The 27,667-nt window shown below is 49.0% G+C and overlaps 1 protein-coding gene across 2 annotated transcripts in view; it reads right to left on the reverse strand.

Moving 5' to 3' along the window:
- NDE1 (nudE neurodevelopment protein 1) overlaps positions 1-27,081 on the reverse strand; it is a 73,625-nt gene extending 46,544 nt beyond the window's left edge. For both annotated transcript variants that reach the window (XM_025371302.1, XM_025371301.1), the window contains exons 1-4: positions 26,999-27,081; positions 13,604-13,729; positions 11,027-11,180; positions 862-1,010 (exon numbers count right to left, since the gene is read on the reverse strand). In XM_025371302.1, the coding sequence (XP_025227087.1) occupies positions 862-1,010; positions 11,027-11,180; positions 13,604-13,686 (386 nt within the window). In that variant the 5' untranslated portion in view covers positions 13,687-13,729; positions 26,999-27,081. The remainder of the gene's footprint in view (positions 1-861; positions 1,011-11,026; positions 11,181-13,603; positions 13,730-26,998) is intronic.
- Between the last annotated feature and the right edge of the window lie 586 nt (positions 27,082-27,667).

A 27,667-nucleotide genomic window follows, 5' to 3' on the forward strand; every position in this document is an offset into this window, starting at 1 on the left:
ATCCATGTATTTTGCTGTATATAATTTATATATAAATTTTTAAAAAGCAAGTGTTTTAATCCAAAAACTGCTTGGCTCAGAGTAATTCTTCTATAAATGTTAGTCGTTATTCTGCTAAATCACAGAACATCAGTTTAGAAATCACTGGACTGGGCGCCGTGGCTCACACCCCTGTAATCACAGCACTTTGGAGGCTGAGGCGAGCTGATCACCTGAGGTGAGGAGTTTGAGACCAGCCTGGCCAACATGGCAAGACCCCATCCCTATTAAAGATACAAAAATTAGGCAGGCCTGGTGGCAGGTGCCTGTAATTCCAGCTACTTGGGAGCCTGAAGCACGAGAACTGCTTAAACCCAGGAGGCAAGGGTTGTAGTGAGTTGACATCACGCCACTGCACTCCAGCCTGGTGACAGAGAGAGACTCCATCTCAAAAAAAAAAAAATAGTGTTCTTTGAACACGCTTCTTCCCTACCTTCGGGGCTTAGCACAGGTTTGGTGTTGTCTGGAATGTTCTTGTCTCACACCCCTCCTAGGATCATGGCTACTCATTCCTCTGGTCTTAGCCTAAATGGTATTTCCTCCGGTAAGGCTCGCCTGACGCTCCCAGGCCAACAGTCAAAGTAATATATCCTATTACACATCCCCACAGCACCCTGGGCTGCCAGCCTTGCTGCTGTAATGAAATTGCACTTCTTCGACTATTGTCCATTTCCCCCAGGGCACTAAAAGTCAGAAGGGCACCGGCTTTGTTCTGCTCACTGCTCAGTTCCCTATACTCAGCACAGGGCCAAGGACCCAGCTGCTGGGGACAAAAAGCAGAGAGGAGTGTCTCCCACTCCTGCCTTCCGCTTCCCTGCATACCGCTTGGCTCGTTCCAGGTCGTCGTTAGCTTGCTCCAGCTCTCTGATGTATTTCTGCAATTGGTCTTTAATGGCTTTGGTCTGTGCGAGGTCATCCTCCAAGGCTGAGATCTGCCGGTAGCCTTCAGAGTGCTGCACTTCAAACTTCTCCTGAAGGACAACACAGACACTGGGTGAATGACTTCTGAGGCGGCTAGATGCAGTAGCACATACCCACCTGGAGTCCCAGTTACTCGGGGGGCTAAACTGGGAGGACTGCTTGAGCCCAGGAGTTAGAGCCTGCAGCGAGCTATGACTAACAATGCACTCCAGCCTGGGCAACATATCAAGACCCTGTATCTTTTTATTTATTTATTTAGAGACCGAGTCTCTGTTGCCCAGGCTGGAGTGCAGTGTCGAGATCTTGGCTCATGGCAACCTCTGCCTCCCAGGTTCAAGCAATTCTCCTGCCTCAGCCTCCCGAGTGGCTGGGAATACAGCCACCCACCACCAAGCCTGGCTAATTTTTTTATTTTTAATAGAGACCGGGTTTCACGATGTTGGCCAGGCTGGTCTCGTACTCCTGACACCTCAAGTGATCCACACACCTCGGTCTCCCAAAGTGCTGGGATTACAGGTGTGAGCCACGGCGCCCGGCCTGACTCTGTCTCTTTATGAAACTCCTCCTCCCACCACACTCCCTGGGGGAGGTTCCAGGCTTTCTGTCCCACTCTCCCACCACAATCGAGAGACAAGCTAGGCTCAGGCAACAGAACCTTCTTCTCTCCAAAGAGCTGACTCTTAGGCAAGTGACGTAATGTGGTGGGAACAGGCAGGTGTCATTCAGAGCAGGCACAAGGAATCAACTGTTTTAATTATGTCCTGAGTGCCCCCACCCTCCGGGGAACCTTGAATCACTCAACAGGGTTGAGATTCCTATAGCCCCCAACATTCTTCAGACAAATCATTCTGCCCAAGGTGTCCACAGCCAAAGAAAGCCACATAAACCTCTCCAAGCCTCATCCACAGGGCAACGTGGGTCTCCTTCACACACACTATCAGTGTATTACAAAGAGAGTCACCAGCTTGGCCCACAAAGTGAGACCTGCTCTCTACAAAATACACAAATTAGCAGGGCGTGGTGGCTCTCGACTGCAGTTCTAGCTACTCAGGAGGTTGAGGTGGGAGGATCATTTGAGCCTGAGAGGTCGAAGCTGCAGTGGGCTGTGATGGCACCACTGCACTCAAGCCTGGGCAACTCCCTGCTGTCTGAAAAAAAAAAAAAAAAAATCATAATGACGTCCATTGTTTGTGCCCACAAGAATGGGAAGGCAGCATGTACTGGTTTTACAACAGTCAACCATTCTCAATGTTTGATCCAGGACTCCCCGTTGTAGCATGGAGAAAGAAGGAACAGTTTGATCTCTAGGTTACTTTAAAAACATAAAGACAGGCCGGGCACAGTGGCTCACACCTGTAATCCCAGCACTTTGGGAGGCTGAGGCGGGCAGATCACCTGAGGTCACAGGAGTTCGAGACCCACCTGGACAACATGGTAAAACCCGGTCTCTACTAAAAATACAAAAAAATTAGCCAGGCGTGGTGGTGCGTGCTTATAATCCCAGTTACTCAGAAGGCTAAGGCAGGAGAATCGCTTGAACCCGAGAGGCGGAGGTTGTGCCACTGCACCCCAGCCTGGGCAATAAGAGTGAGACTCCGTCTAAAAAAAAAAAAACAAAAAACCAGAAACACAAAGAAATAAAAAGAGAGGGAGAAAGGGAGGGGATAAGAGGGGGTAGGAAGAGAGAGGGAGGGAGGGAAAGGGAAGGAAAGGGAGAAAGAGAGATCTATGTTAATTACCAAAGGAACAGTCCAGCTCACTTCTCAATGATTCCCTGTTGCCAGCTGCAGCAATACCATCCATTACATGCTTATTCTGTGCCGGCCTCCGGGTTACGTAAGCCACCTATCTTGTCTCATTCATCCCGCTTCAGACATGAGCACTGAGGCTCAGTTCCTTAACTAGCCCAACTGGTAGCAAATGACTGAGCCAAGATCAAACCCCAGCCTCCTGAGCAGGTGTCCTTAAGCAATTATGCTAACAAAGCCTCAACCATTTACATCCAGATCACCTGCCAACTCCCGTGCTCTCTCGATTCTGTTCCCGCTCTGCTTCCAAATTACTTTCCTTCACCAAACACTCAGAGCCAGGTGCGGTGCCTCCTGCCTGCAATCCCAGCACTTTCAGGTGGCAGAGGCAGGAGGAATGCTTGAAACCTGGCGTTCTTGACCAGCCTGGGCAAGACTCTGCCTCTACAGAAAATCTGAAAATAGCCAGGCATGGTGGCGTGCATCTGTAGTCCTAGCTGCTTGGAAGGGTGAGGCGAGAAGATTGCTTGAGCCCAGGAGGTTGAGGCTGCAGTGAGCTATGATCACGCCACTGCACTCCAGCCCAGGCCACAGAGTGAGACCACAACACTTAAAGAAAAAGAAAAAAGCACAAAAAAACAAAAACAGAAACACCCCAAAATCACCAGCCTGGCAAGATGGCGAAACCCTGTCTCTACTGAAAAAACAAAAAATAAGCCAAGCATGGTGGCGGGTGCCTATAATGCCAGCTACTTGGGAAGCTGAGGCAGGCGAATCACGTGAACCCGGGAGGCGGAGGTTGCAGTGAGCTGAGATCGTGCCATTGCACTCCCGCCTAGGCAACAAGAGTAAAACTCTGGCGGTGGTGGGGGATGGAGAGGGGCGTAGGGTGGGGAACTGGGAGGGGGCAGGCAGGCACACTGACCAACTGTTTCAATTATGTCCTGAGTGCCTCCCACCTCCCACCCCCTGAGCACCTTGAATCCTGCCCACTCCCAAATCTGCTTCCTACAGCCCCCAACAATCTTCAGACAAATCATTCTGCCCAAGGTGTCCACAGCCAAAGTCACAAGGACCTCTCCAAACCTCATCCACAGCGACAACACAAGCCTCCTTCACACATTATTACTGTATTACAAAGAGGCACCAGCCTGGCCCACAGAGCCAGACTCGGTCTCTACAAAAAATAAAAATTAGCAGGGCATGGTGGCCTCGCCTGCAGTCCCAGCTACTCAGGAGACTGAGATAGGAAGACCATTTGAGCCTGGGAGGTTGAAGCTACAGTGAGCCGTGATTGCACCACTGCACTCAAACCCGGGCAACAGTGAGACCTTGCCGTTTCAAAAAAAAAAAAAAAAGGAATCTCAATGACTTCTGTTCTTTGTGCCCACAACAATGGGAAGGCAGCATGTACTTGGTTTATACAACAGTTAACTATTCTCAATTTTTCATCCAGGACTCCCCGTTGTAGCATGGAGACAGAAGGAACATTCCAATCTCTGGGTTATTTAAAAACAAAGGCCGGGACTGGTGGCTCATGCCTGTAATCCCAGCACTTTGGGAGGCTGAGACAGGTGGATCACCTGAGGTCGGGAGTTCGGAGACCAGCCTGGACAACATGGTGAAACCCTGTCTCTACTAAAAATGCCAAAAAATTAGCCGGGTATGGTGGTGCGTGTCTATAATCCCAGCTACTCGGGAGGCTGAGGCAGGAGAATCACTTGAACCCAGGAGGCGGAGGTTGCAGTGAGCAGAGATTGTGCCATTGTACTGCAGCCTGGGTGATGAGCAAGACTCAGTCTCAAAAAAAAAAAAAAAAAAAAGAAGGGAGAAGGAGGAAGGAAGAGGAAGAAGGGATCAAGGAGAGAGGGAGGAAGAGAAAGGGAGAGAAAAGGAGGAGAGATCTTGTTAATTACCAAAGAACAGTCCAGCTCACTTCTCAATGATTCCCTGTTGCCAGCTGCAGCAATAACATCCATTACATGCTTATTCTGTGCTGGCCTCCAGGCTACGTACACTTCCTATGTTGTCTGGTTTAATTCCACTTCAGAAACATCAACACTGAGGCTCAATTACTTACCAAGCCCAGAGAACCATCGGTGGCAAATGACTGAGCCAAGATCAAACCCCAGCCTCCTGAGCAGGTGTCCTTAAGCAATTATGCTAACAAACCCTCAACCATTTCCATCCAGATCACCTGCCCACTCCCGTGCTCACTCAATTCTGTTCCCGTTCTGCTTCCAAATTACTTTCCTTCACCAAACACCCAGAGCCAGGTGCGATGCCTCCTGCCTGTAACCCCAGCACTTTAGGTGGCAGAGGCACACTAGCCTAAGCAACATAGCAAGACACTGTCTCTACAGAAAACTGAAAAACAGCCAAGCGTGGTGGCATGCACCTGTAGTCCTAGCTATTTGGGAAGCTGAGGCAGGAGGACTGCTTGAGGCCAGGAGGTTAAGGCAGCAGTGAACTATGATCATGCCCCTGCACTCTAGCCCAGGCCGACGCTTTAAAAAAAAAAAAAAATCACCAGCCTGGGCAACATGGTGAAACCAAAATACAAAAATTAGCCCGGCATAGTGGTATATGGCTATAGTTTCAGCTACTTGGGAGGCCGAGGTGGGCAGATCACTTGAGGTCAGGAGTTCGAGACCAGCCTGGCCAACACGGTGAAACCCCCATCTCTACCAAAAATACAAAAAAAAAGCTGGGTGTGGTGGCATGTGCCTGTGGTCCCAGCTACCCGGGAGGCAGAGGCAGGGGAATCACTTGAGCCTGGGAGGCGGAGGTTGCAGTGAACCAAGATCGTGCCCCTGCACTCCAGCCTGGGTGACAGAGACCCCCATCTCAAAAAAAAAAAAAAATCAAAACTGAAAACACAAAACACCCATCCTAGATTCTACAAATGTGAGAGAGAACAGTTCCCACAAGAAAGGCACAAGGTCTAATTTAAAAGTTAAAAACGCCAACTCCTCGTTACTCAATCAAGTAAACAAAGCTGTTGCTAGAAAGTCCCGATGCACCCAGGAGGGTGATGTAATGGTGCCTAGGCCAGAGAGGCGTGGCGAGAGCCATTGTGCAAGAAGACTCCAAAGAAAGAACAAGCAGATGATTTACAACATTGGAAGGATGGGGAGGGCGGACCACATGCCCCCACCCGCCCGCACCACCCTCCCCATTTCCTGGCTGTAAGCAGAGAAGTATCTGCACCCAGCAAGTAGAGGCAGACCAGGCCCCGTTCCCAGGCGTGGCTCTCATCGCCTCATACCCTTTATTTGGGAACATCTCCAAACAAAACAGGATCTTAAGTCATTAACTTAAATTCAAACGCAGGCTCCAGGAGGACGTAGCGAGTGGGCTCCAGCACCTGCGTTAGCGATTCAGAGATCTCCCTGGAACCTGTGGACATGAAAACCTGTTGCTGAAACGTTGTGCTGCCATTTGGGGCTAATTCGAATAAGCTGTCAGCTGATGGGGGCATCAATAGATGCTCTGTTTGGTCCCTTAAAGGCTTTTTCATTCAACCCGTGATGAATAAGCCAGTTGTTAAGAAGTCCGGCCCAGCTGAATATATTTCTCTTAGGTGACTGACAAATATTTGCTGGTGGCAGGGTCCTCGTTATTCCAAGGTACCGTGTTTCTTTGCTGTGCTGTGCGCTGTGAGTCTCCTGCATCGGACATGTGGTTGTAAATGAAGGAGTCTCCTGTGGGTTCAAGGGTTCAGTCTTTTTGAGATGGAGTCTCACTCTGTCGCCAGGCTGCAGTGCAGTGGCACAATGTCAGCTCACTGCAACCTCTGCCTTCTAGGTTCCAGCAATTCTCCTGCCTCAGCCTCCCGAGTAGCTGGGACTACAGGCACGTGCCACCACGCCCAGCTAATTTTTTAATTTTTAGTAAAGACAGGGTTTCACAATGTTAGCAAGGATGGTCTCAATCTCTTGACCTCGTGATCTACCCGCCTCGGTCTCCCAAAGTGCTGGCATCACCGGCATGAGCCACCACGCCAGGTCCAAGGGCTCAGTCTTGAAGCATAGAATTACTTAGTAACTGCTTGATATTTTACTCAGGATCCGTGGAGGGCCTGTTATCCTATCCAAACTGCAGTTCATACCACTAATCTTCCTCCTACCCAGCTTTTCAACCCGGAATCCCCTTCAATTTAGGAACTATAATCAGCCAGGCACAGTGGTTCACACCTGTAATCCCAGCACTTTGAGAGGCCGAGGCAGGCGGATCACTTGAGGTCAAGAGTTCCAGACCAGCCTGGGCACATGAACCCCTGTTTCTACAAAAAAATAATAAAACTTAGCCAGGTGTGGTGTGGCAGGTGCCTGTAATCTCAGCTACTTGGGAGGCTGAGGTGGGAGGATCACTTAAGCCTGGAAGTCAGAGGTTGCAGTGAGCTGAGATCACACCACTGCACTCTAGCCTGGGTGACAGAGAGAGACTCTGTCTCCAACATCAACAACAGAAAGAACGATAATCTGCTCATTGCGTGTATCAGGTATTCAGCTGTTAACAAATGGGTGAAGTGGGCCCAGTACAGGGAGAGGCAAAATGACACTAAGCTCTCGGTGTCAGGGATACAGGGACTGGGGGAAACTCGAGAATGTATGTTCTAAGCAACCACTACTCAGGTTTTTTATTTTTTATTTTAACTTTTGCTCTGTCACCCAGGCTGGAGTGCAAAGGTACAATCACAGCTCAGTGCAGCCTCAACCTCCTGGGCTCAAGCAATCCTCCTGCCTCAGCCTCTTGAGTAGCTGAGACTAAAGGTGTGCACTACCATGTCCAGTGAATTTTTTATTTTTATTTCTTGTAGAGACAAAGTCTCACTATGTTGCCCAGGCTGGCCTTGAACTCCTGGTCTCAAGAGATTCTCCCTCCTCAGCCTCTCAAAGGGCTGAGATTATAGGTGTGAACCACCATGCCTGGCCAGAAATCCATCTTTTTACAGGAAGCTTTACAAATTTTGATGGATGAGAATATTTATAATAAAAGGCAAGTAGGATAAATATTATTGGTAGAGCCTAGGTGCTGGTGGATACACAGGTATTCACTGGCAATTCTTTCAGCCTTATATGCTGGAAAACGTTCATGGGGAAATGCTGAACAAAAACCACCGAAGGCTGATCAAACAATACCGATGGGGCAGATGGATCTGCGGACGGCCAGCCAGACTCTGTGGTCTCCAACAGAAAGCTTCAGCTTCACTGCCCACCTTCAATGTGTCTGGGACCTCACCTCTGCCCCACCCCAAACCCCTGATCCATTCGTTGGTCCCACACCCTTTCCTATACGTTATTAGTAAAGCTGGGCTTGCCAAGGTCCACCCGACACCTATTCTTGTCCACACCTATGATAGGTATAGATCAACTCTCCTTCAGCCCCATCCCCCAAACACCAAGTGTCAACCTGCAAACACCCTCCAGAAAGCCTCCCTCAACCCGTGCAGTCCATTCTCTTTTTTTTTTTTTTTTTTGAGACAGAGTTTCGCTCTTGTTGCCCAGGCTGGAGTGCAATGGCGGGATCTCGGCTCACCGCAACCTCCGCCTCCTGGGTTCAAGTGATTCTCCTGCCTCCCAAGTAGCTGGGATTACAGGCACGCACAACCACGCCTGGCTAATTTTGTAGTTTTAGTAGAGACAGGGTTTTATCATGTTGCTTAGGCTGGTCTCAAACTCCTGTCCTCAGGTGATCCGCCCACCTCGGCCTCCTGAAGTGCTGGGATTACAGGCATGAGCCACTGCACCCAGCCAGTCCTCTCTCTCTTGAAAGGCTCCCAGATCACAGTTCTGTGACTGAGTTCCAAGTCCCCAACTGCTTTATGGTGTTAGGTTTGTCTACCCAAAGAAGGCAACCAGCACTTCCTCGTTCACCGTCCATCACACCTAGCCCTGGGCACACACAGTTTTGACTCTTCCATGAAGCAGCTCATCAAAATGTACGTGGGGGGCTTAATGAGAGAAAACGCGCGCACACACACACACACACACACAGAAATACCAGGCCCCACCCAGACTTACTGAGAAATGGAACCTCAGAGCGAGGCAGGGAGATGGGGATGGGGAGAGAGCGTTCAGGCCTGTCGGATGTTTCTGAAGCTGGCCCAGTGATGCCGGCTGGCAGCAGGGCTGAGAGCCAGTCTCTGGGGCACAGTGTTGACTTAGTGATCCCTTGCTGAGCCCTATAGAACGTACAGAAGGCCCAGTCTTTACTTTTCGAGCACTGGGTCTCCGGATACCTGGCTATGTCTAGAGGTGCTTTTGGTTTTCACCACCTTGGAGGTGGGGAAAATGCTACTGGCATCTAGAGGGTGGAGGTCAGGGATGCTGTTAAACATCCCACAATGTGGCCAGGCGGGGTGACTCAACGCTTGTAATCCCAGCACTTTAGGGTGCCTGTAATCCCAGCCACTCAAGAGGCTGTGGCAGGAGAATCACTTGAACCTGGGAGGCAGAGGTTGCAGTGAGGTGAGATCGTGCCACTACACTCCAGCCTGAGCATCAGAGCAAGACTCCATCTCAAAAAAAAAAAAAAAAAAAAAAAGGCCAGGCACGGTGGCTCACGCCTGTAATTCCAGCACTTTGGGAGGCCGGGGCGGGCAGATCACGAGGTCAGGAGATCAGACCATTCTAGCTAACACGGTGAAACCCCGTTTCTACTAAAAATACAAAAAAATTAGCCAGGCATGGTGGTGGGCACCTGTAGTCCCAGCTACTCAGGAGGCTGAGGCAGGAGAATGACTTGAACCCGGGAGGCGGAGCTTGCAGTAAGCCGGGATTGCGCCACTGCACTCCAGCCTGGGTGACAGAGCGAGACTCTGTCTCATAAAAAACGAACAAACAAACAAAAAAGCCACAAAGCAAACCTCAGTCCCTCCCAAAGGAGGATGATCCAGGATCAAATGTCAACAGCAGCCAAGTCGAGAAACTTGCTCTGAACTGGCACAGTCCAACAGACCTTTTGGTAATGAAGGAAATGTTCTATAGCCCCTCTGTCCACTAAGGAAACTCACTGGCCGAACGTGGCTCCTAAGCACTTGAAATGTGGCTACTGTAACTGAGGAATGAAGTTTTTATTTTAATTCATTAAATTTCAGCAGCTGAATGTAGCTAAGGGCTACAACACTGGACCTGATAATATTACTCTAGCAACACCTCCAATGTCTCCCTGCTCAGGTGGTGGCTCATGCCTGTAATCCCAGCATTTTGCGGGGCCAAGGCAGGAGGGACTGCTTGAGTCCAGGAGTTCAAGACCAGCCTGGGTAACACAGCGAAACCCTGTCTCTATAAAAAATGCAAAAATTAACCAGGCATGGTGCCACATGCCTGTAGTCCCAGCTACTCCCAAGGTTCAGGTGGGAGGATTTTGGTTTTTTTTTTGAGATGGAGTCACACTCTGTTGCCAGGCCAGAGTGCAGTGGCACAATCTCAGCTCACTGCAACCTCTACCTCACTGCAACCTCCACCTCCGAGTTAAAGTGATTCTCCTGCCTCAGCCTCCTGAGTAGCTGGGACTACAGGTGCCTGCCACCACGCCCAGCTAATGTTTGTATTTTTGGTAGAGACAGGGTTTCATCATGTTGGCCAGGATGGTCTCAATCTCTTGACCTTGTGATCTGTCCACCTCGGCCTCCCAAAGTGCCGGATTACAGGTATGCACCACCACGCCCAGCCCAGGTGGGAGGACTGCTTAAACCTGAGAGGTCCAGGATGCAGTGAGCTGTAATCCAGCCACTGTACTCCAGTCTGGGCAGCAGAGCAAGACCCTATTTCAAAAAAAAAAAAAAAAAAAGTCTTCCTGCCATATGCCCTATAAAATCAGTGAGGACAACCAAGAAAGTCCATGGGAACATGAGTGACTCGATTCTCAAAGCTCCACCCACCATGGATCCCCTGAGGTCAGGAGTTTGAAATCAGCCTAGCCAACATAAAACCCCATTTCTACTAAAAATACAAAAAAAAATTTAGCTGGGCATGGTGGCAGGCGCCTATAATCCCAGCTACTCAGGAGGCTGAGGCAGGAGAATTACTTGAACCTGGGAGGTGGAGGTTGCAGTGAACCGAGATCGCGCCACTGCACTCCAGCCTGGGCAACAAGAGTGAAACTGTCTCAAAAAAGAAAAAACAAAAAGCATCACCCACTAGAAGCACAAAGAGTTCAAAGATCACGTCTGCCCCATAGGCCCTTCCAGAGATGAGCATAGGCCTGGGGTCTGGAGTCCCTCATTGCAGGGTTCCTTCTTCCAGCCAAGCATGCCACACCTGTCTTGGAAGCCTGTCTACACCTGAGCACCCTTCCTCTCAGCCCCTCACCTTGATGGTTTCCAGCTCCATGCGAAGGCGGTTATTTTCGGACAGGAGGTCTCTGTTCCTGGTTTCAATTTGTTGCAGCTGCGTCTCCAATTCAGCTTCATATTCTCGGCTTCCCTCCTGGAATTCTCGGAGTTCCTCTTGCGTATTTTCTGCCCTACAGCAGAATTGTTAATTGTCACGTAGTAATTTTTTTGAAGACAGAGTCTCACTCTATTGCCCAGACTGGAGTGCAGTGCTGCAATCTCGTCTCATCGCAACCTCTGCTTCCCGGGTTCAAGCGATTCTCCTGCCTCAGCCTCTCGAGTAGCTGGGACCACAGGCGTGCACCACCACACCCAGCTAATTTTTCTATTTTTAGTAGTGACAGGGTTTCACCATGTTGGCCAGGCTGGTCTCAAACTCCTGACTGCAGGTGATCTGCCTGCCTCGGCCTCTCAAAGTGCTGGGATTACAAGCGTTAGCCACCACCGTGCCTGGCCAAATTCAAGGAAGGTTTTTAAAATATCAAGCCTGAATTACCTTTAAGTCAAATTAGAATAAAGAAGGTAGGAGGGGCGGGGTACAATGGCTCATTAAGAATTACTTGAGGACAGGAGTTCGAGACCAGCCAGGGCAACATAGCAAGACCTCTTCTCTACAAAAATGTGTTTAAAAATCAGCCGGGCATGGTGGCACACACCTGTAGTGACAGCTACCTGGGAGGCTGAGGCAGGAGGATCACTTGCGGGCCCAGGGGTTGCAGTGAGATAGGGTCACACTTGTGAAGAGCCACTGCAGTTCAGCCTGGGTGACAGAGTGAGACCCTGACTCTGAAATAATTATTTATTTATTTGAGATAGAGTCTTGCTGTGTCACCCAGACTGGAATGCAGAGGTGCGATCACAGGTCACTGCAGCCTCGACCTCCCAGGCTCAAGCAATTCTCCCATCTCAGCCTCCCAAGTAGCTGAGACTCTAAGAACATGCCACCATGCCTGCTAATTTCTGTATTTTTTGTACAGACGGGGTTTTGCCATATTGCCAGGGCTGGTCTCAAACTCCTGAGCTCAAGTGATCTGCCTACCCAAAGTGCTGGGATTACAGATGTGAGCCACTGTGCCTGGACCTAAAATAATTCTGCAATAAATAAAGGAAACTAAGGGGATTGGAATAAGGTGTCTATGTGCAAATTATAAAGACCCATTAGAAATAAAAACAGTGCCAAACCAAACACAAAAACACACCTCCCAGATATGAGCACTGACTAAAACACAGTTTCAAATCTTAAAATCTGCAGCAATATATTTTGCTAGGCATAGGGAAAAGGTCTTTCCCTGTGCACAAAGAACTTACCAGATGTGGTATCTAGGAACTGATAAAAACCCTTCTAGAAAATAAGATGGACACCAGGCACAGTGGCTCACGCCTGTAACCCCAGCACTTTGGGAGGCCGAGGCGGGTGGATCACCTGAGGTAGGGAGTTCGAGAGCAGCCTGCCCAACATGGAGAAACCCCGTCTCTACTAAAAATACAAAATTAGCTGGGTGTGGTGGCGTATGCCTGTAATCCCAGCTACTTGGGAGGCTGAGGCAGGAGAATCGATTGAAACTGGGAGGCGGAGCTTGTGAGCTGAGATCGCGCCACTGCACTCCAGCCTGGGCAAGAAGAGTGAAACTCCGTCTCAAAAACAAAAAAGAAAAGAAGATGGAAGGTCAGGCATGGTGGCTCGTGCCTGTAATTCCAGAACTTTGGGAGGGTGAGACAGGCAGATCGTTTGAGGCCAGGAATTCGAGACCAGCCCGGCCAGCATGGCAAAACCCCGTCTCTACTAAAAACACAAAAACTTAGCCAGGCTTGGTGGGGGGTGCCTGTGATGCCAGCTACTTGGGAGGCTAAAGCACGAGAATTGCTTGAACCCAGGAGATGGAGGCTGCAGTGAGCCAAGATGGTGCCACTGCACTCTAGCCTGGGCAACAGAGTGAGACTCTGTCTCAAAAAAAAAAAACAAAAAAAGAAGAAAAAGAAAAGAAGACAAAATGGAAAGTAGCATAGTAAGATAATCAGGACCATAGGTCTGGAGTTCAAATTCCAGCTCTGCTACATATTGGCTGTGTGACTGTAGGCAAGTTATCTGCCTTCACTGAGGCTCAGTTTCTTCATCTATAAAATGGGGTGCTAATAGTTTTTCCATGGGTAGTTTTGAGATAGTATAAGTTAAGCCTTTCACACTGCCTGGCACATAATAGGCCTGAAATAAAGGGTTGCTGTTCTTTTTATAGAAGAAAGAGAGCTCACACCTGTAATCCCAACACTGTGGGAGATAGGGGTGCATCACTTGAGTCCAAGAGTTCAAGACCAGCCTGGGCAACATAGCGAGACCCCTGTTTCCACAAAAAGAAAAAAAAAGGCCTGGCCTGGTGAAGCACACCTATAGACCCAGCTACTTGGGAGGCTGAGGCGGGAGGATCACTTGAGCCCAGGAGTTTTAAGGCGGCTGTGCACTATGATCACGTCTAGGAATTGCCACCACATTCAGCCTAGGTAACACAGCAGGACCCTATCTCAAAAAAAAAAGAAAAGCAGGTGAACTCAGACTGACCTCTGTTTGTAGGTCATTGCCAGATCTTTCCAATAGTTAGCTTCTTCCTCCTCGGAGCTGAAAGTCTTTCCAGAGTCCTCCATTGTGAAAATAGGGGAAGAGATCACTCTCTTTGTGGCATGGTGTCTAGGGGAGAAGATTTTAAAAAGATTACCCACATCTGGTTAAATAGGTAATCCCCTTTAACATAAAAAAAAAAAAAAAAAAAAAAAAAAAACACTTTATGCTGGGTTAAATTATTAAATACTGCCAAAAATCTGAAGCTAAACCCAAACAAAAGACAATCCACTCACCTGTTATATGCCCTGGGTTAACATTAAGGCTCATGGACATCCCCACGTAAATATTTATTGAGCACCTACTAAAGGACCTAGGGAGCCATATAAAATGTCTCCAAGATGCCTGCCTTCCCTAAAGGGGCCTTACAGTCTGGTGGAGGGAGCGGGGGAGTGAGGGCTGGAATGGAAATTATGCATAAACAATAATAATTATTATAATTATTATTTGAGACAGAATCTTGCTCTATCACCCAGGCTGGAGTGCAGTGGCGTGATCTCAGCTCACTGCAGCCTCTGCCTCCTGGGTTCAAATGATTCTTGTGCCTCAGCCTCCTGAGCATCTGGGATTACAGGCATGCGCCACCACGCCTGGCAATTTTTTAAATTTTTAGTAGAGACAGGGTTTCGCCATGTTGGCCAGGCTGGTCTCAAACTCCTGACCTCAAGTGAACCACCCACCTCAGCCTCCCAAAGTGCTGGGATTACAGGCGTGAACCACCGCACCCAACCCCATGTAAATTTTGATAAAACTATGCGCCTAGTATAGCCGCAGAAATGTGCACAGGATTTTGACATGCAGTAAATTGCATATACTTGCATGTACACATTGGTGTGTTTTGAAATATGTATGCACCTGAAAAACCATCATCACAATCAAGATAATAAACATTTCTATCAGTGCCCAGGATATTTAAGAAGTTCCAAACTCAACCTGAGAGTCAAGGAAGGCTTCCTAGAAGTGGTGACAAACGAGGAGCATGTGAAAGAATATGAAAGAGCCAGGTGCAGTGGCTCACGCCTGTAATCCCAGTACATTGAGAGGCTGAGGCAGGCAGATCATGAGGTCAGGAGTTCGAGACCAGCCTGGCCAATATGGTGAAACTCCGTCTCTACTAAAAAAAAATACAAAAATTAGCCAGGCATGGTGGTATACGCCTATAGTCCCAGCTACTCAGGAGGCTGAGGCAGGAGAATCGCTTGAACGTGGGAGGTGGAGGTTGCAGCTAACCAAGATCGTGCCACTGCACCTCCAGCCTGGGCGACAGAGTGAGACTCCATCTGAAAAAAAAAAAAAAAGAATATGAAAGAACTGGAAGGCAATGGTAATTGAGTAGGGGAGGAAGGAATGAGGAGAAACAGCCAGGCACTTGTTAGGGGAGCTAGAGGGAGTCTGGCAGGCCTGGGTTGAAAGCTAAGGAGTGGAAGTGAACCTGGACAGACTGAAATAGAGGGGCTAAGTCACAGACGGCTTGTGCAAGATGTTAAGAAACTTAGTGGCCATCAGAAACCGTTGGAGGAAGTTTAAGGAAGAGAGTGATGTGATATGAATGTGATATGATGGGCTCTCCTGCTTAAATAGCTGGTCCTGGTGGCCATGGACAGGCAGAGGAAGGACAAGGCCTAAGAAGGGGAGCTCCTGCAGCAATGCAAGAAAGGAAGGTGGAGACCAGGTCCAGTAGCTTGTGCCTGTAATCCCAGCACTTTGGCAGGCCAAGGCAGGCAGATCACTTGAGCCCAGGAGTTTGACACCAGGCTGGGTAACTTGGTGAAACCCCGTCTCTACTAAAAATAGAAAAATATCAGCTAGGTGTGGTGGCACATGCCTGTATTCCCAGCTACTCAGGAGGCTGAGATGGGAGGATCACCTGAGCCCAGGAGGCAGAGGTTGCAGTGAGCCAAGACAGTGCCATTGCACTACAGCCTGGGTGATGAAGTGAGATCCTATTTTAAAAAAGAAAAGAGAAAGGAAGGTGGCCTGAATTAGAAAGTGAGAATAGGCCAGGTATACTGGCTCACACATACAATCCCAGCACTTTGGGAGGCCAAGGCAAGAGGACCGCTTGGGGCCAGGAGTTCAAGACCAGACTGGGCAACATAGCAAGACCCTACCTTGACCAAAAAAAAAAAAAAAAAAAACTTTTTAATAACTTTGACTGGTGTGGTGCAACATATCTGTAGTCCTAGCTACTCCGGAGGCTGACAAAGGAGGATCATGTGAGTCCAGGAGTTTGAGACTGCAGTAAGCTATGATCACCGTACTGCACTCCAGCCTGGGCAAGAGAGGGACACCTTGTCTAAAAAGAAGAAAGTAGGAATGAAGATGGAGGGGACAGAAATGGACTCCAAAAATATCTAGAAGGCAAAATTACCAGAACTTGACGAATTATGACTTTTGGGGTAGGGGAGAGAGAAAAAGGAGGTGAGGACATCTTCTGGGGCTCTACCTTAGGCAATTGGGTGCCACCACCATCCCCATCATCAGAGATAAAGACTTCTAGAAGGTGGCTGGGTGCAGTACCTCATATCTGTAATCCCAGCACATTGGGAGGCCAAAGCAGCTGGAATGCTTGAGCCCAGGAGTTCCAGACCAGCCTGGGCAACCTGGTGAGACCCTATCTCTACAGAAACTAGCTGGGCATGGTGGTGTGTCTATAGTTCCAGCTACTCGAGAGGATTAGGGGCAAGGAGAGGTCGAGGCTGCAGTGACCCATGACCATGCCACTGTACTCCAGCCTGGGCAACAGAGCAGGATCCCATCTCAAAAAAAAAAGGACTATCAAAAGGAAAACTCGGCCAGGCACGGTGGCTCACGCCTGTAATCCCAGCACTTTGGGAGGCCGAGGCGGGCGGATCACGAGGTCAGGAGATCGAGACCATCCTGGCTAACACGGTGAAACCCCGTCTCTATTAAAAATACAAAAAATTATCCGGGCGTGGTGGCGGGCGCCTGTAGTACCAGCTACTCAGAAGGCTGAGGCAGGAGAATGGAGTGAACTCAGGAGGAAGAGCTTGCAGTGAGCCGAGATTGCGCCACTGCACTCCAGCCTGGGCGACACTGCGAGACTCCATCTCCAAAAAAAAAGGAAAACTCTTGGGTAGGTGGGTGGGGGGTTAGGGAGAGATAACAAACCTAGTCTCAGACATTCACAGCTTGACATGTCCATAACACACCTACATGCAATATCGGAGCTGAAACTCAGGGTTGAAATTGGGTCAACAATATCCTTCTGAGAGTCATGCGTCTGTAGCTGGTTTTTCTTTTCCTTGTGACAATGAGAGAATCTCCTACAGACTCTGTAATAAGAATGCCAATATTGGAAAGGTGGGCAATTTAAGAAATGGTAACCGAAGGAGGCAGAGAAGAAACAGAGAGAGAGAGAGAGATGAGGAGTGAGAGAGATGAGAATCAGGAGGTGTGCTGTCCTGGGAGTGGACGGTTTCAAGGGAAAAAAGGGAAACATTCCAGTGTCACAAGGATGCAACAGAGAAGCAGGGAAGATAAGGGCTGGAAAATATCCACGAGGCTGAGCGAAAGTCGGTCACTGGCAGTGTGAGCAAGAAGAGTTTCTACACAGTGGAGGAGGAAAGACGAACTGAGTGCGGGAGTAACTGGAAGGTGAAGAAGAGGAAGGAGATGTAATTCTGGAGAATTACCTAAAAGAAGATGAAACAAATTAGCCAACAGCTAGAGGATGTGGCTGGTAAGGGCCCTGGCTCTCAGGACTTTGAGCTGATTCACAACAGAGGTGAGGGAAGCAAATTTTTTTTTTTCTTTTCTTTTCTTTCTTTCTTTTTTTTTTTTTTTAAAGAGATAGGGTCTCAATCTGTCATCCTGGCTGGAGTGCAGTGACACAATCATAGCTCACTGCACCCTTGAACTCCAAGGCGGCTGTGATCCTCCTACATTAGCCTCCTGAGTAGCTGGTACTACAGGTGTGCGCCACTATGCCCACCTAATTTTTTTTTTTTTTTAAGAGATGGGGTCTTACTATGTTGCCCAGGCTGGTCTCAAATTCCTGGGCTCGAGTGATCCTCCTGCCTCGTACTCCCAAAGCACTGGGATTATAGGTGTGAGCCACCACACCCGGCAAGAAAGCAGACTTCTATTAACAGTTGGGCTAATGGTTTGTATACTCCCTGTTGATAGAGTCTGTCTGATGTAATCACCTATATTCTGAATTTATTTGAGGCTCTGAGCTTGTCAAAAGGGCATGAGAAATCCAAATAAGATTGCATCCAGGCTGGATTCAGTGGCTTGCGCCTGTAATCCCAGCATTTCAGGAGGCTGAGGCAGGCAGATCACAAGGTAGGAGTTCAAGACCAACCTGGCCAATATGGTGAAACCCCGTCTCTACTAAAAATACAAAAATTAGGCAGGTACAGTGGCGGGCACCTGTAGTCCCAGCTACTCAGGTGGCTAAGGCAGGAGAATCGCTTGAACCCAGGAGGTGGAGGTTGCAGTGAGCCGAGATTGCACCACTGCACTCCAGCCTGAATGACAGAGCGAGACTCCGTCTCAAAAAAAAAAAAAAAAGGATTGTGTCCGAGGCCGGGCACAGTGGCTCACACTTGTAATCCCAGCACTTTGGGAGGCCAAGGCGGGTGAATCACCTGAGCTCAGGAGTTTGAAACCAGCCTGGTCAACATAGTGAAACCCCGTTTCTACTAAAAATATAAAAATTAGCTGGGCATGGTGGTGTGCACCTGTAATCCCCGCTACTCAGGAGGCTGAGGCGGGAGAATCACTTGAACCCAGGAGGCAGAGGTTGTAGTGAGCCGAGATTGCACCACTGCACTCCAGCCTGGGCACCAGAGCAAGACTCCCTCTCAAAAAAAAAAGAAAAAAAGATTGTGCCCAAGGTCCCTTCCTTCCCTCAGGAGAACTCAGAGGCTGGTGTGTATCCTTGGGGACAAAGGAATGAGCAAACATCATCACTTTCAAAGATACAACCAACAAGTTATAGTTGTGGTTAAAACATGAAATCATTAGGCTTAACATGTAAGTATCAACACAGACACCACCACTAACTTCTGGTGGAAGTTAATGAGCCTCACCCATGTTGAGCCAATGACAGAGGTGGGCCTAATTCACGCAGAACCAGGAAATGCACAATCGTACCTAGATTCAAGCACGGAACTTACTGATAACTCTACATTTGTTGGGACCCATATTCACTTTCAATCCTTTCCCTCATTTAGAGAAAACATGCTATTTCCCGACCCACCCATCCCTCTGGGAAGCAGATTCTCTGAAAGCTTGATCAAGGCAGAAAGGCGAAATGTCATATGCTCAGACGTGGTGGCTCATGCCTGTAATCCCAGCACTTTGGGAGGCTGAGGCAGGCAGATGACTTGAGGTCAGGAGTTCAGGCAGATGGCTTGAGACCAGCCTGGCCAAGATGGTAAAATCCTGTCTCCACTAAAAATACAAAAATTAGCTGGGTGTGGTGGCAGGCACCTATCATCCCAACTACTCGGGAAGCTAAGGCACAAGAATCGCTTGAACCCAGGAGGCAGAGGTTGCAGTGAGCCACGATCATACCACTGCACTCCAGCCTGGACAAGACTCCATTTCAAAAACATATAAACAAAAAATAAATGTCATACAAAGCTAATGATTTGTAGGTTTTTTTTCCCAGACGCGCATTCATTTTTCCATCTTCTGTGACAGCACAATATTCCCTTTGGAGAATATCCTACTCATTTCATGAGTTCAGAGGGATCTGACATCATCCTCTGCATCTGGGAGGAGGCATATGCCTACTCATGTCCTTAGTGATCAGCTCACCAGTTGGGCTAACCCACACAGAGCCAGTGACAGAGGTGCGCCTAATTCACGCAGAACCAATGACAGGGTGAGCCTCACCCATGTTGAGCCAATGACAGAGGTGGGCCTAATTCACGCAGAACCAATGATAGTATGAGCCTAACCCATCCATGCTCAGTCAGTGACAGGTATGGGTCTAACCCATGCTGAGCCAATAACTGGCTTAAGGATGGGCCTAACCCATACTGAGCCAATGAGGGCCCAGGTCCAGACCTTTTGCACAGCTGTCAAAAATGAAACTCTCCTTCCACTAGGGTTGATAAGGTGGCTGGAGGTAAGCCTGAAACTGCTGGTGGTCATCTTGCTATCAGAAGGGAGAGCCTGCCTGAGAGTGAAGCCAAAACAGAGGAAAGCATAGCCAAGAGATGGAAAGCCTGGGTCCTGACAATATCATTTGAACACCTGGAGGCAGCCACACCTGATTTAAGGTTATGAGATAATCAATTCCCTGTCTTGGTTACATCAGTTGGGGTTAGATTTCTGCCATGCAGGAATCCTAATGAATGTATGGAGTCAATAACCTCACTTGCTCAAAGTCAAAAGGGTAGAGTGGTGCCTGGAGCAGTGGCTCACGCCTGTAATCAAAACCCTTTGTGAGGCCGAGGCAAACGGATCACTTGAGGTCAGAAGTTTGAGACCAGCCTGGCCAACATGGTAAAACCCCGTCTCTACTAAAAATACAAAAACAAAAATTAAACAGGCACGGTGGTGCGCACCTATAGTCCCAGCTACTCAGAAGGCTGAAGCAGGAAAAATCACTTAAGCCTGAGAGGCGGAAGCTGCAGTAAGCCAAGATCACTGCACTCCAGCCTTCCAGCCTAGGCGACAGAACAAGCCACTCAAAAAAATAAAAAGGGGGTAGAGTGTTAACAGCAATCATTAACAAGGCCAGGAGCAGCATAAACCTAGGCCAATGACTCCCTGCTCAAGCCATAAGCTCTAATAAGCCCAGATCTCATGTAATATGTTGTCATCAAACCAATTCTATAGCAACAATAGCCCAGGGCCAAGGCATCTATCAATGAGCACTGTGTGGCCATTAAGACATTGGTGGCTGGGTGCAGTGGCTCACACCTGTAACCTCAACACTTTGGGAAGCCAAGGCAGGTGATTCACCTGAGGTCAGGAGTTCGAGACCAGCCTGGCCAACATGGTGAAACCCCATCTATACTAAAAATACAAGAAATTAGCCAGGTGTGGTGGCAGTCACCTGTAATAACAGCTACTCGGGAGGCTGAGGCAGAAGAATCGCTTGAACCCAGGAGGCAGAGGTTGCAGTGAACCAAGATCGCACCATTGCACCCTAACCTGGATGATAAGAGTGAAACGCTGCCTCAAAAAAAAAAAAAAAAAAAAAGACATTGGTGATCCTATTGAGGGCAGTCCACGGCATGGAAGGTCGTCAGCATACAATAAAGTGAAGAAGTGAGGAACCAGGAACAACAAAAGCACTGACTCCTCCTGAAGTTAGGAAAAAGATGTGCAAGATTCAATGTGATCAGGCCCCTGCATAGTTTTCTACATATTTCCTACCCTACCACCTCTCATTCATTTATGTCCCAACCACACCGCCTTTTTCTCTTCCTTGAACACCCAAGCCTGGCAGGGTGCGGTGGCTCATGCCTGTAATCCCAGTACTTTGGGAGGCCACGGTGGGTAGATCATTTGAAGTCAGGAGTTCAAGACCACCCTGGCCAACATGGTGAAACCCCTTCTCTGTTAAAAATACAAAAATTAGCTGGGTGTAGTGGCACATGCCTGTAATCCCAGCTACTCGGGAGGCTGAAACAGAAGAATCTCTTGAACCCAGGAGGTAGAGGTTGCAGTGAGCCGAGATCCTGCCATCACACTCCAGCCTGGGTGACAGAGCAAGACTCCATCTCAAAAAAAGAAAAGAGTAATAATAATAATAATAAAAAAAGAGCTTCTTAAAACACTTATCTTGGCCAGTAAGGTTTAAAAACTTAAGCCACAGGAAAGAAATGAATCTGAGATGTTTTAGGACGTGCAGCTATTGTGGGACAGGTTCTAATTACAGCGGGCTGATGGGAGGGATCTGGTTTTGGATTTCAAGGACTGCGGAGAAACTAAGCAGAGAACTGGATTTATATCACAGCCTGCAAAATCTTTCACCCCAACCAAGAGACAAAAACCACAGGAACGGCATTTCAACCAAAAACCCTTACATTTTAAAAGCTATCCTTAAGGAAGAGAGATGCTGGAGGCAAAGAAGGAAGAAGTAACAGTTGCACTTCACTTTATCATAAAACAGCAATCTTAAAAGTATAAGATTTTTGCCTTTGTCATTTAAAAATGTCAGAGAGAGGCAGGGCACAATGGCTCACGCCTATAATCCCAGCACTTTGGGAGACTGAGGTGGGCAGATTGCTTGAATCTAGGAGTTTGAAACCAGCACAAGGTGAAACCCTGTCTCTACTAAAAATACACAAATCAGCCGGGCATCACGATGCACGCCTGTAGTCCCAGCACTTTGGGAGGCCGAAGCGGGTGGATCGCCTGGGCCCAGGAGTTCGAGACCAGCCTGGGCAACATGGTGAAACCCCATCTCTACTAGAAACACAAAAATTAGCCAGGCGTGATGGAACGTGCCTATAATCCCAGCTACTTGGGTGGCTGAGGCAAGAGAATTGCTTGAACCCAGAGGCAGAGGTTGCAGTGAGCGGAGATTGCACCACTGCACTCCAGCCTGGGCAACAGAGCGAGACTCTGTCTCAAAAAATAAATAAATAAATAAATAAACAACATGAAAACGTCAGAAAGTTCTATTGCACTACTCTCTGCGGCAGAAAGCAGGCAAGATGACTTGCAAGGGTTCCCTTATTTTATCAGCATTAAGTACTGAATTTGCCTTCTGTTTGCTGTGTGCTAGACATTTCAAAAATTGTTTGCAAACATTATCCTCTCTAAGCTGTGCAACTGTAAGAGATGGCTAAACAGGACAACCGCTCTGTTTCTTGGAAGCAGAAACACTGTAGGCCTTGGTCATCTCTAAATGTGCATGTGAGCAGCAGAGGCAAACTAGATCCAAGTTCAAGGGGTCTTTGCATTCAAGTCCAAGGCTTCCCAGGGGTTGCAAACTGACTGACTGGAGATTAGATTCACTTGTTTCATTTGGCCCACACAGTCTTTCTTTTTTTTTTTTTTTTTTTTGAGTCAGAATCTTACTGTGTTGCCCAGGCTGGAGTACAGTGGCATGATCTCAGCTCACTGCAACCTCCGCCTCCCAGGCTCAAGCGATTCTCCTACCTCAGCCTCCCTAGTAGCTATGATTACAGGTGCACGCCACGACACCTAGCTAATTTTTTGTATTTTTAGGAGAGACGGCGTTTTGCCATGTTGGCCAGGCTGGTCTCAAACTCCTGACCTCAGGTGATCTGCCCGCCTAGGCCTCCCAAAGTGCTGGGATTACAGGTGTGAGCCATCGTGCCCGGCCCTCACACAGTGTTTTAAAAGGCACTGTAATAGACAGGTGTTAATACCTGGTCTCAGTATATGCAACTTTGCGCCTGCTATCTTAAAAATGGATCCCACAGGCATTTATTTCATCGGTGTGCCACTAACCTGCGTTCTTAATACACCATCACACCATCAGCTCTGCCCCAGCAGCTCTGTGGACAAATCTGATGGGAGCATGCAAGAAACAATGACAAACTAGGACCCAGTGGCACAAAAAGTATCTATTTTGCACATCTGAGATCTATGCCTCCTTCAAAAATTTGTTTCTGGCCAGGTGTGGTGGCTCACGCCTATAATCCCAGCACTTTGGGAGGGTGAGGCAGGCAGATCACTTGAGCTCAGGAGTTCGAGACTAGCCTGGGCTACATGGTGAAACCCCATCTCTACCAAAAATACAAAAAACTAGCCGGGTGCAGTGATGCACACCTGTGGTCCCAGCTACTCAGGAGGCTGAGGTGGGAGGATCACTTGAGCCTGGGAGGCGGAGGTTGCAGTGAGCCGAGATCACCCCACGGCACTCCAGCCTGGGTGACAGAGCGAGAACCCGTCTCAAAAAAGAAAAAAAAAATTGTTTCCACATGCTTTTTTTTTTTCATGTTTTACATGATTAAAGCTAAGAAAAAAGTCTGAAAATACACTTGAGACACACACCTCTGATTTTAAAACTCTGGAAGAAAAGCAAAGCAATCTCTTTCAGCTTTCCTCTGAGAGAAGAAAGCCAGCACAACTAGTCAGGAGCAATAAACATAAAGAAACCATCAATAATTAACTCATCACCCTTCTCCATCCCCACTCCGTATCCTTCCCAATCAAAACAAACAGAAGAGCGGGAGGGAAGGGAAAGAAGCTGCCAAATGTCCGTACATGCTCCGACAGCCAGGACGCAGGCTTTGCATTTTGCAGAAGTGACATCACTAGGGTAACATCAGTCAAGAGTCAGCAAGCCTGGCTTCTGTCTTTGTGCTTTCCAAGTTTATAATGATCAGCCTACAAAAATACTTAGGCCGGCAAGGATCCATGTTCAAAGATGCACACCATCATTCACTAATGTGGAAAACTGGAAACCTCAATGTCAACAGAGGACTGAATGGAAAACGATGCAGTTGTTAAGAACTGTATGTACTAATACGGAAGAAAGCTCACGATATGTTACAAATGGGTGCCCATTTTTGTTTACTTCCCTCTCTCTGCACACAGAATAGAAAAGGGTCTGGAAGATGCACCAGAATGGGGGTAAAGCACGCCCTGTGGATATGTACCTGACACACTGCTTTAAGATATACTACATACACATATACACAGTAAGCACAGATTGCTTTAGAGATTTTAAAAAGCTTAGGCCAGGCGCCATGGCTCTCTCCTAACCCAGCACTTTGGGAGGCTGAGGCAGAAGGATCACTTGAGCCCAGGAGTTCGAGACCAGCCTGGGCAACATAGTGAGACCCCTATCTCTACAAAAACTTTTAAAAATTAGCCAGGTATGGTGGCATGTACCTTTAGTCCCAAATACTTGGGAGGCTCAGGCAAGAGGATTGCTTGAGCCTGAGAGGTCGAGACTGCAGTGAGCTGTGATTGCATCACTGTGCTCCAGCTTGGGCGACAGAGTGAGACCCTGTCTCAAAAAACAAACAAACAAAAACTTGGACAAAAAATAAAATAGCTATTGTTCCAGGATAATTTTATTCTACTGAACCAAGTTCCAGGGAAAGAATTTTTCCTACTGTGGTTTTGCCTCTTCCATCCCTTTTCAAACATTTCTTGAACACATACTAAGTGCTGGGCACTGCTTAAGGGGGCAGACGAAAAGCACCTACATCCATTGCACGAGGTACACACATAGTACTAGCTGCAGGCACAAACTTTCTGTACACAGGCATGCTCATGTTAGGAAATTACCTTGTGAGGAAAAGGAGTGTCATTTCTCAGTTCACACATTCTAAGGCAAAAGAACACACTTCGGGCTGGGTACAGTGGCTCATGCCTGTAAGTAATCTCAGCACTGTGGGAGGCCCAGACAGAAGGACTGCTTGAGCCCAGGAATTTGAGACCAGCCTGGGCAACAAAGCAAGATTCTGCCTCTACATAAAAAAAAAAGAATAATGATAGGGTCGGGTGCAGTGGCTCATGCCTGTAATCCCAGCACTTTGGGAGGCCGAGGCGTGCAGATCACGAGGTCAGAAGTACAAGACCAGCCTGGCCAAAATGGTGAAATTCCATCTCTACTAAAAATTAGCCTGGCATGGTGGCACACACCTGTACTCCCAGCTATTCAGGAGGGTGAGGCAGAAGAATCACTTGAACCTGGGAGGCTGAGATTGCCGGGAGGCTGAGGTTGCAGTGAGTCGAGATCATGCCAGTGCACTCCACCCTGGGCAACAGAGCAAGACTCCGTCTCTAAATAAATAAATAAATAAAATAAAAACACACTTTGGAAACAAAAATAACATCCTAACAGAATAAGTTAATAAACTGTTATCCAACATGGGATAAAATATATGAATCAAAGGCCCCTGAGACTTCAGCGGCACAGATCATCTGCATTTAATCCTACACAAAACACACACTAAGAGGAAAGGCTCAAAATGGGTTGTAGGCTGGGAACGGTGGCTCATGCCTGTAATCCCAGCACTTTGGGAGGCTGAGGCGGGCAGATCATGAGGTCAGGAAATCGAGACCATCCTGGCTAACATGGTGAAATCCCATCTCTACTGAAAATAGAAAAAATTAGCCGGGTGTGGTGGCACGCACCTGTAGCCCCAGCTACTCCAGAGGCTGAGGCAGGAGAATCGCTTGAACCCGGGAAGCGGAGGTTGCAGTGAGCCAAGATAAAAAAGCCACTGCACTCCAACCTGGGCGACAGAGTGAGACACTGTCTCAAAAAAAAAAAAAAAAAGGAGGGGGTTGTATACCAATGAGGTGATGGAGGCTGGGGTGGTCGGGTAACAAGAGGCTTTGTGAATAGCTGGAATCTAATTAATCTTCAAAACACCCGACCCATGCCCTAAAATAGCATCCTGTTCTAGAATACACTATAACAAAACTAAAAATGATGAACCTGCCCAGGTCGTGCTGCAAAGGCCTTTTCCTTAAAACGTTAAAAGGGGCCTCGGGCTCAAAGTAGAAATTAAGAGGCATAACCTGGTACTAACCACGGACAAAGCCATCAAGGAAGCTCAGGCCCTCAGGAGGCAGAAAGCCTGAGATGGCTCGGAAAAGATAAAGTCGCCTCCCCAAAAGCGGTGTCAAGGTGACAGTGGGGTTTCCCAGGACCTCAGAGAGGCAGGTGAGCCCAGCCATCACTCAAGCTGCGGAATAAGCATTTTCGTCCTTTACCCAATCCGTCCCCAATGTGCTGTCAGAAGAAACCCGAACCGTCCTGCGGCAGAGACTGGAGCAAAGCGAGAGGAGACTGCCCCAAACATGTTCCCGGAGGAAGGGAGCGGGGGGGGGGGGGGGGGGGGGGTTGGGGAGAGGCCGGCGGGGGCGGGAGAGGGCGGGGGGGGGCGGGGGTAGCACTGCAATCGGGGGGTCTAGGGTCGCAGGGAAGGGGGTGGCAGGATGGAGGGATAGGAGAAAGAGAAAAGAGACAAGGGGCATCTAGGAAAGGAGTATGGGGAGGAAGAGGAGAAAGAGGATGGAGCCTGGCAGCGGGGGTTTGGGGAAGGGCAAGGCTGAACCACCCAGGAAGTCCCGGAAGGAGGAGAGGGCAACCGGGTGGAAGAGAGACCAGCGCAGAAAGAGAAACAAAGTTGCCAAGGGCGAGGGGCGGGCGCGAGGGACGCACGGGTGGCAAGGCACTCAGTGCCTAACTTTTTAAGACCGGAGGCTCCAGGGAGGCGGGATTTTGGAGCCCGGGGACCAGAGGAGTCCAGGCGGCCGGGAAGCGACCCGCAAGCCAGGGGCGTGGGGATACCTGCCAGGCGGTGGCCCGGGGTTCCGGGGTCCTGGGGCGGGGCAGAGGAGCCTTCCCAGTCGCAGAGGAGGTCCCCGGGCAGCCACCCCGACCCCAGCCCTGCGCAGCCCCGCACTTACCGGTGCAGGCGCGGCGAAGACAAGGCGGCGGCGGCGGCGGCTGTGAGGGGCGGTGCGGCCCCGGCCCTCCGGACCCCGCCCCCGCCCCCGCCCCGGAGCCCGCGGCCGGCGCCGCCCATTGGCTGCTGCTCCACGGTACCGCGTCCGCCTTGGCCAATCAGCGCAGAGCAGCGTCGTTTGGAAACTTTTTTCCCAGGCCGGGCGCGGCGGGGCCACGCGGCGGAGGCTCCTGGCCGGAGGGGGGCTTGGGAGGCGCCGGCTGCCGGGCGCTGGGCTGGGGCGGGCGGGCCTTGGAGATGCTGCAGGACGCTGCCTGGACACCCGGGAAATGGGTTTGGGCTTGCGGGCCGCGCATTTCAGGAAAATAAGCCGGCCTCTTCTTCACTCCGATTGCATTTTCCCGTTTTTGCACTTTCCCCAAATCAGAAGGAAAGACAAAGATTCAGGCCCACTGGAGCTAGCAGTGCCCCGTGCCCTTCCTACTCTTTTACATCCAAAGTGAATCTTCAGCATCATTATCTTCTCCAGAGGCAAGAGAACTTAGTGCACAAGAATTTGGTCATAAGCTTGGCTTTGAGTCCTAGCTCTGCCCCTTACTAACTGTGTGATCTTGGGAAAGTTGTTTGGCCTCTATGATTCCGTTTCCTCGCCTCTATGACCGTTTCCTCA

Source organism: Theropithecus gelada, chromosome 20 (genome assembly GCF_003255815.1).
Source record: "Theropithecus gelada isolate Dixy chromosome 20, Tgel_1.0, whole genome shotgun sequence".
NCBI classification, from domain to species: Eukaryota; Metazoa; Chordata; class Mammalia; order Primates; family Cercopithecidae; genus Theropithecus; species Theropithecus gelada.